Source organism: Hermetia illucens, chromosome 2 (assembly GCF_905115235.1).
Source record: "Hermetia illucens chromosome 2, iHerIll2.2.curated.20191125, whole genome shotgun sequence".
Taxonomy (NCBI): Eukaryota; Metazoa; Arthropoda; class Insecta; order Diptera; family Stratiomyidae; genus Hermetia; species Hermetia illucens.
In genome coordinates this window covers 65,602,104-65,611,032 of record NC_051850.1, presented here as the reverse complement: position 1 = coordinate 65,611,032, position 8,929 = coordinate 65,602,104, and the positions used below count along the sequence as shown (strand labels likewise).

At 47.5% G+C, this 8,929-nt stretch overlaps 1 protein-coding gene across 1 annotated transcript; it reads right to left on the bottom strand.

The window, feature by feature from the left end:
• Window positions 1-1,184: 1,184 nt before the first annotated feature.
• Window positions 1,185-5,529, bottom strand: LOC119647487 (collagen alpha-1(I) chain-like). Its single transcript, XM_038048445.1, has 2 exons — window positions 5,377-5,529; window positions 1,185-4,914 (listed from the first exon to the last, which is right to left on the bottom strand). Exons 1-2 carry the CDS (start codon window positions 5,377-5,379, stop codon window positions 1,276-1,278), a joined length of 3,642 nt encoding a protein of 1,213 aa, XP_037904373.1. The 5' UTR covers window positions 5,380-5,529; the 3' UTR covers window positions 1,185-1,275.
• Window positions 5,530-8,929: the final 3,400 nt, after the last annotated feature.

The window sequence follows — 8,929 nt, the reverse complement described above, 5'->3', positions numbered from 1 at the left end:
TTTGAAATATTATTATGCTCAAATCCATCACAACTCCTAGTCACCTTTGGTATTCGTCACCGTGGTTAGTAATTTTCGCTTGTAATTTGTTACGTACCTTGCAATATTGGAATTAAGCAAACTTGAACTGAATTAACGTAGAATCTTTGGGTGCTAGAGGGATTAAAGTCTTTAGGCGTTTGCCTTCACTAGGTTGAGATTTATATTCAAGCATGGTTGCTTATGTGACTGACGATATTTCGTTCCAAGCTTGACTTTGGGTCATTTGAAGCATGGAAGGCCAAAACAGGTAGCCAATATCTGAAATAGTTGACTTACTAACCTCCAAGCATGGTGTCTGCATGGATTCCAAAAGCATAGCAGGGGCGTAGTTCACGTCATCGGCGTATCTATTTTCATTGACCGTTGGTAATGAGTCTAATGGATACTGCACTAATGGTTACTAATGTGAGAAAGCCGCTGCAAACGAACAAAACCGACAGTAACAAAGGTCGTCCCTGACTAAATAACACAAGTAGTATGTCACCACGAGACAAGGTTCTTGAATTTTCTTCGGTGCCAATGAAGCTTGAGCGGCTCGTCTAATTCATATTGATGACCTGTCCTTACACATCTCACGCATGCAAGAAGTGTCTCGTTCATAAATGATTTATTTCCAGTCCATTCACGACTCCGGGAAACATCTACTCGTAATTACTATCATCCAGCGAATATCTTCCCAACAATTTAATAACAAATCAGCACGCTAGCGTCACTCTGCTAACAGCTCACATCTCCACGACTCCGTGTTCTGTCGGAAGAACAACGCGAGCCGCTCAGTTGTGGAAAACCCGTGGAATCCGCATTGCAAAGGCAATTAAGATTCACACCTCAAGGCCGTTCGGGCAGTTATTTATAAATTCTGCATCGTTAGCCCACAAAAGAACGACCGGGACAGCGAATGGCGGAACACAGTGGCTGCATCCAAATGTCTGGTCGGAGGCGTTACCGCGTTGAATTTCACTTTCGTTCATGAATAATTGAATGAAGATGATGCCTCTTGTGGCCCCGGGAAGCGTCTTTTTGTAAGTCATGCCTGAAAACGAAAATACTGACCGAATGCACGCGTTGGATTTTTTTAATTCACTAGAAATTATCAGTAGAGGACCGTCTTCTGAGCAACTGGCAGAGGAAAACTAAATTCCATTTTTTACAATAATTTTATTTGTTTGTTATATAAAAATATAATTTACAAAGCGTTCAAACTCTCTTCCTTCCCCTAATTTACCTAAATTCTTAAAAATTGAAAGTGGTGGATGGCACTTTATATCTATAACCGTCTGGTCCTAGTTCATGGGCTGGTTCAGGCTCCTTTTCAGGCCCAGATGGGAATGCTGGTTTCTGCGGGCCAGGTCCTGCTGGCTGTTGAGGTCCAGGCCCTGATGGTCTGTATGATCCGGGTCCAGAAGGTTGTGAGCTAGGTCCTGCTGGTTGTTGTGGTCCAGGTCCCGATGGCCTAAATGCTCCAGGTCCAGATGGTTGTTGAAGTCCGGGTCCTGATGGTCTGTATGATCCAGGTCCTGCTGGTTGTTGGGGTCCAGGTCCAGATGGTTGTTGAGGTCCGGGTCCTGATGGCCTATATGATCCTGGTCCGGAAGGTTGTGAGCCAGGTCCTGCTGGTTGCTGTGGTTCAGGGCCAGATGGTTGTTGAGGTCCGGGTCCTGACGGTCTATATGATCCTGGTCCGGAAGGTTGTGAGCCAGGTCCTGCTGGTTGCTGGGGTCCAGGTCCTGATGGTTTATATGATCCAGGTCCGGAAGGTTGCGAATTAGGTCCAGATGGCTGTTGAGATCCGGGTCCTGATGGTCTGTAAGATCCAGGTCCGGAAGGTTGTGTGCCAGGTCCAGATGGTTGTTGAGGTTTCGGACCAAATGGTTGCTGCGGTCCTGGACCTGATGGTCTATACGATCCTGGCCCTGAAGGCTGTTGTGGTCCTGGCCCAGAAGGTGGTTGTGGTCCCGGTCCAGAAGGTTGTTGAGGTCCCGGTCCAAAAGGTTGTTGATGTCCTGGCCCAGAAGGTCGGTACGATCCAGTTCCAATGGGTTGCTGTGGTGATGGTCCAGCAGGCTGTGATGGGAAGGTTGGTTTACCAGGACGTTGGAACCCAGGGCCAGATGGCCCACATCCAGGACCTGATCCAAACTGGCAATCAGGTTCTTGTGGTCCTGAAGGTGCAGATGGTTGTGATGGGAACCCGGGTTTAGCTGGCTTCTGAGAGCCTGGCCCAGATGGTTGACATCCTGGGCCTGAACCAAATTGACAGTCGGGTTGTTGTGGACTGGGTCCTGAAGGTTGGTACTGTCCTGGTCCACTTGGACGTTGGGTGCCTGGTCCAGATGGTTTATATTGGCCTGGTTGAGAAGGCTTTTGCGGTCCTGGTCCAGTTGGGCGTGGGAAGCCGGGGAAAGATGGTTGCTGACAATCTGGACCAGAAGCAAAAGGTCCCTCACAGCTTCCTGGTTTCTGGCCTGGCTTAGAACCAGGTGGTGGAAGATATTGTGATTGTGGTCCTGGGCGTTGTGAGCCGGGTGTTGATGGTTTACACCCTGGGGCATTGGCGTAAGGTCCTTCGCAGCTACCAGGTTGTGGTTGAGGTCTAGATGGCTGCTGAGTTCCTGGAGCAAATGGTCGTTGAGGGCCAGATTCGGGGAAGCCGGGAGTTAGCGGCTTACTTGGTCCAAAGCCTGGTTGTTGTCCTTCAGGTTCAGATGGCTGACATCCAGGTCCCGAAGCAAAAGGACCACTACAGGTTTGAGAGCCTGGTCGTTGGGGACTTGGCTTTTGGATTCCTGGACCCTGAGGTCTGAATCCTTGGAATCCTGGTCCTTGCGGCCCGGGTGATTGAGGTCCAGGCCCCTGAGGCCTGAATCCTTGGAATCCTGGCCCTTGTGGTCCTGGTCCTTGTGGTCCTGGTCCTTGTGGTCCTGGTCCTTGTGGTCCTGGTCCTTGTGGTCCTGGTCCTTGTGGTCCTGGTCCTTGTGGTCCTGGACCTTGTTGTCCTGGCCCTAGGGGTCCTGGTCCTTGTGGTCCTGGTCCTTGTGGTCCTGGTCCTTGCGGTCCTGGACCTTGTGGTCCTGGTCCTTGTGGTCCTGGTCCTTGCGGTCCTGGCCCTAGGGGTCCTGGTCCATGCGAGCCAGGCTGTTGTGGCTTTTGACAACCGGGACCAGTAGCAAATGGTCCATCACAGCTTTCCGGCTTTTGTGATCCTGGTCCCTGTGGCCTTGAGCCTTGCGATCCTGGTGCTTGAGGTCCGGGTCCCTGGGGTCTAAAGCCTTGTGATCCAGGAAATTGGGGACCTGATGGCTGGCCACCACTTGGGGGCAAATATTGAGGTTTGGGACCAGGTCGGAATGGTCCTGATGGGAAACCTGGCCGTGGACCACCAAAACTTGGTTTTTGGCAGCCTGGTCCTGTGGCAAATGGCCCGTCACATCCATCTTGTTCACCTGGTCTTTGTGACCCTGGTCCTTGTGGTCCTGGCCCTTGCGGCCCTGGTCCTTGTCCTCCCGGTCTTTGTGGTCCTGGCCCTTGCGGCCCTGGTCCATGCGGCCCTGGCCCAAATGATCCTGGTGCTTGTGGTCCTGGTGCGTGTGGTCCGGGCCCTTGCGATCCTGGTCCTTGTGGTCCTGGCCCTTGTGGACCGGGTCTTTGCGGTCCTGGTCCTTGTGTTCCTGGTCGTTGCGGTCCTGGTCCTTGTGGTCTTGGTCCATGTGAACCGGGTTGTTGTGGTTTTTGGCAACCGGGACCTGCAGCAAATGGTCCATCACAACTTTCCGGCCCTTCTGATCCTGGTCCCTGTGGTGTTGGACTTTGAGGTTGATAAGATCCTGGTTTTTGTGGTCCTGGTTGTTGGCAACCTGGGCCAGATGCAAAAGGTCCATCACAGCCGGGTTTTCCGCCAACTCCTTGAGGTCCTGTGGGTGGTTGACAGCCTGGTCCGGATGTGCCCGGTGCACATCCTGGTTGTTGTGATCCAGGCCCGCTAGGGTAAGTTCCTGGAGCAACAGGCCTTCCTGGTGCAGGTCCGGAGCCCGGTGGTGGAACATATTGATTACCTGGTCCTGGACGACCTGGTGTTGGCTTATGTGGTCCTGGACCGAATGAAGGGCCTGGCCGTGGTTCGTTCGTATCTTGAGGCTCACATCCTGGGCTGGATCCAAATGGGCCATCACATGGTCCCTGTCCGGGGGCTGTTGGTCTCTGGAAGCTTGATCCAAATGTTGGTCGTTCACCGCCTGGTGCTTGTGGTGAAGGACCATGTATTAGTGGCTTTTGTGTCTGTGGGCCTTGTTGACTTGGTGTTTGTGGGCCTGGGCCAAATCCAGGTCCTTGTGGTCTTGGACCGAATCCAGGTCCTTGTGGTCCTGGTCCGAAACCGGGCCTTTGTGATCCTGGTGCTTTGGGTGCTGGTTCCCCTATATCTGGTTTGAATCCTGGACCTTGAGGGCTAGGTTTCTCTGGTCGTTGGCCAAATCCAGGGCTCTGCGGGCCCGGTCCGGATGGACCTGGACCGAACCCTGGGCCTTGTTCTTCTGGACTTTCACTGTCTGGTTTAAATCCTGGGGTTTGTGAGCTGGGTCCTTGCGGTCCTGGGCCAAAACTTGGAGCTTGTGGCCTATGTCCAAATCCAGGGCCTTGTTGTCCAGGACCTTGCGTGCCTGGTTTAAAACCAGGATCTTGTGGTCCCGGTCCTTGTGGTTTACCTCCGAAAAAAGGCTTTTTTTCTGGCGTTCCACCATCATCAATTTCATTTATTTCGGGAAATGGCACGGAAGGCTGATTATAATGGTATCCATCCGCTTGAAGAGTTTGATCTAAATGTGAGACATCAGCATACACAGCGACGAAAGCCGCTACTGATAGCAAAATTAATTTCTGCAAGAGAGAAACAAAACATCAAATTAAATTGGTGGCTAGTTGTTGACAATAACTTGAGAAATCAAATATCGAGGTTTTAGTTCAAGGAAAATCCGTTTTGCGGTTATCCATCTAGTTGGAAGCATCTCGTTGACAATTATACACTCTGGGCACTTGATATTGCGGGGACCGCGTTTACTACGTTCCACTGAGTGTCATTAAAGCGAGCGTGTCAATAACTTTGTAAATTCATTTATAATGTTTTTGATCAAACCAAACACTGTTTGTTTCTTGTCAGGGATGAGGGATAGTCCTAATGAAGTGATTCGACGTCACGAATTTGAAGCGCTAAGAGCACTCGAAGCGGGATTCGGCACTTTTAGATACTTTCGCACTTCGCTTTTCACTCTTGACACTGGCGCGGATTTCGCACTAATTTAGGTTGTTTGGATGCACTCCACGTACGTGACGGGTACTCACCATTTCCACGCTGTGATTTACAGAAGTTTACTGATCTGAGCTCACTTCTCGAATGGTGACCATTTTATCCAGCATCCATATTTATACATTACATTGCAGAGATGCCTAGTTGGGTGGATGGGAGTCATATGTGATGCGTTAGCGCTAACGCCAGCGATAATGTTAGCCCGACTGGCTGCAGAGAATAGAATATAATTCAAATGAAATTGTTTAAATCGTCATGAATGTTGCTTGCGGTTACCGCAAACATCGCAAACGTCGTGGCTTCGTCTTAATGGGCCTTCAGAGCCTCGCGGCGCTATTCGGCAACGGAGTGCTCGTGAAGGGGCTCGGGGGAGCCGCCGCCTCTGCCCTGTTCATGAATGAAGCATGCTTTCTAGTAGCGACTACAATTACTTTTCCAGTACAGCGCCTCGCCTATTGTTATTTCCTGTATTAATTGCTTACTGAGCGGTTTGGAAGGGCTCCTACTTAGGCATCAATAGGCAATTAGCCGCGAGCCACAAGGTGCGGACCAACCGCTGTTCCAGACGCAGCCACATTCACGCGATCAAAAATCTTGACGAGGTGCTAAAATAGTTTCACTTTTCAGATTTGCTTGCAATTAATAACATCAGATGGGCCTTGCCTTTTGTGTTCATAATTGGAACCATTGAACCGCATCATTGTCTTAGACGTGCATGCATTAGGCAATAGGTGGCCGCGCCGCCATTAGACTTGCAGTTGGGAATTCTACTGCACTTGAACCGGCGGAGTCGCTTGGCGCTGCAAATATCATTGGCCTATTGCTTCGTCAAAATGCCGCTTCTTCTCGCTTCAATGAAACATTTCTTAAGTTCATTATGAAAGAAACATGGAGTGCCGTACCACTCTTGGCCTCAAGTGCACAAAAACAAGCAAGTACCTGCAAGAGGTAATCTGGAGACATGCATCTTAACCGCGCAAGGCTTCAGGCAAGGGTTGCCGTGTGAACGTTCAAGATCAGTGAGAGCGAGCCTTTCGACAACGTCCCTCTCGGTTGGAAGCCGCGAGCGTCCTTTTAGTAAATTACACTACTTGGTATGTTGGCGAAAAGATACCACATTAGGGTTTTTTCAAGGTAATGAGGAAGACAAGAAAACTTTAATTTGAAGTGCTTCATAAAATGAGCAGCAGCGAACCATGAACTTGATACACTTTCGGTGATTTATTTAAAATTAGCATGGGAAGATGCTAATTGAAACGAGCTATGTACCATTTTAAAAATTCAAGAGAAAGAAAACGTTTATGCAAATCCAAGACCCGGAAAAGTGCATCCGTGGTAGTCGAATGAATGTTTATTTAGATTTGGTTCGGCTGGGAGATTATATTATCTTTGAAGCAGTAAATTCCGGAAGTAACCTATTTGGGAAAACTATCCCTACCGGATTTATTTTGAATTTATTTCGCTTCGAAACGAATGTATTGGAAAAACCGGAAAAATTTGTCATCCCAGTTACCATCCCCGTTTCACGCCCTGAAATTGCATTCTAATCAACTTATCATAAGGATTCATTTAAGGAAGTTCTTTCGACAAGATCTGGGTATTGTTTCCTAATGTGCAATTAGGTGCCTGTCTAGATATAAGGGGTTGATCATTTTGCATCAAAGGAAAGCATGTCATTTGCTGAGGCAAGGTATTAACCTCAGCGGATTCGACATGAATTCGCTTGTCAAGGCAATCGTTTCCTTGTTAATAGATGGAATTCTTGAAAGCACTCTGCCCATGGTTTGCTTTTCATATTCACAATTCTGTGGTCAGTGCCAGCATCTTGGTTTGTTTTTAAATGCAACTGCCAAAGAACTAGGGCTTATGAGGAATAGTCGCTCAAAAGCTCAAGTTCTTTGGCAGTTTGTCCTTTGTAAGAGTAAATAGCTCGGACCTCTCTTCTGTTGTCTCGACAGACTTGTAATACCTGATAACCTTTGGATCTTATTCCCATGATTATGTTATCCCACACCTTTTGACGACTCCACTTATCACCTATGTATATCCCCAACGTTCGTTCCTTTTCAAAGGGCCTTACAACTTTTAAGTAAGTGCCCTTCGTACAGCTCCAAGTCACATGCCTGTATGTACTTCATAATCTCTTCAAAAATTAATAGCTTGCTGTGGATCGTGTGATGTGAATTCCTTCCCAGCAACCGGTACATCTGTCAATACCTCTATCATGTAATTCTAACATTTTCTTTAGAATGTATCTTTTCCAGCTGAGTTTAACATTTATATTTTATATTTAATTTCATTAACTTATCGCTTGTGTTGTCACTTGATAATGTCTTTACCGAATTCGCATTTTTGTTAATCAAATTAGATTTACTTTTATTTAGTTTGAGTTTCCTTTCCCTGTATTCGAGCTTTATTTCTGCTTCCTCAGCAGTTTTACCCTTGTTAAGAATAGCAATGTCATCTCTCAGTGTTGCTACTTTAGCTTCGTCTCTGTAACGTATGCATATCACTTGTGGATAAAAGTAACAATATTCGACCTAAAATACTGGCTTGCGGTAAGCCACCTGCATAGAGTTTGTTCCTCTGTATTTCACTGTGAGAAGCGGCTCGGATATATAATATTCTAGGATCTTCAACAAATTTCCTGGAGATCCCTATACAGTTTATACAGCATAGATTGATACCATACCTTGTCGAAAGCCTGAGTGAAATCGTAGCCAGGAGCTTTATTAGGAAGGACATTTGTTTTCCCGTTTTAACTCATTTAGTTTTAGAGGCCATATTGGTAAAGGTCAACTTTTTGGACTGGGATTAGGTTTGTATGCGTTGGTGTATCTAGATTTTGAAGATTATTTTCGGAGAGACAGAGGACAGAGGACGCGAGGAAATTTCGCTTATTCATTACAGCACGACTCCACTTCCCGTGTTCCTATTTAATCGATAAGATGTGTTGTTTTGTTGAGGTCTTCCGCAAACTTCCATTGTGAGTAGTTTGTATCTTTTTGTGTTGTCAAATCTGAAACATATCTGCAAAAGAGTGGCTCTCGAATTTGCACGTTAAGGCATATAGCTTGTTCGGTAGAGAGTTAGGGGTTTTTCCTTCGATTTCATCACAATTAGCTCGGTGCCTTTGCGCCATATTCTCTCCCCATTCGACAAAATGCGGTTTAGATCTTTCGAGGTCTTCCAAAAAACCTATACTCTTCTTCATTACATGGCGTAGCCAGGAATGTCGCCCTTTCATAAAGTGTACCAGATCCTCCCTCTAATTAGCACATCTTTCGTTAGCTGGTCCGCACACCGGCCCAGTTCACCGTTCGAAATTTTTTCAGGGCAGAGTACAACGACGATACAAAGGAGGTAGATGTTAACTCAAAGCGTTGAGTATTATTATTATTATTCTGTTAAGGGAAAGTCGCATCGCGTCCTTGAGGAACCGTTGTGCCCCTTTTACTGGTTATAGTGTACCTATTGATCATAGGGCATTGAGTATGACTTGCGGTCTCATCCAGGGCAGAGGCAACTCATCAGGCTCTGCCTCACTTTGGGAGCAGTGTGACTGAAGTGATTATAAGTTGCATGCTC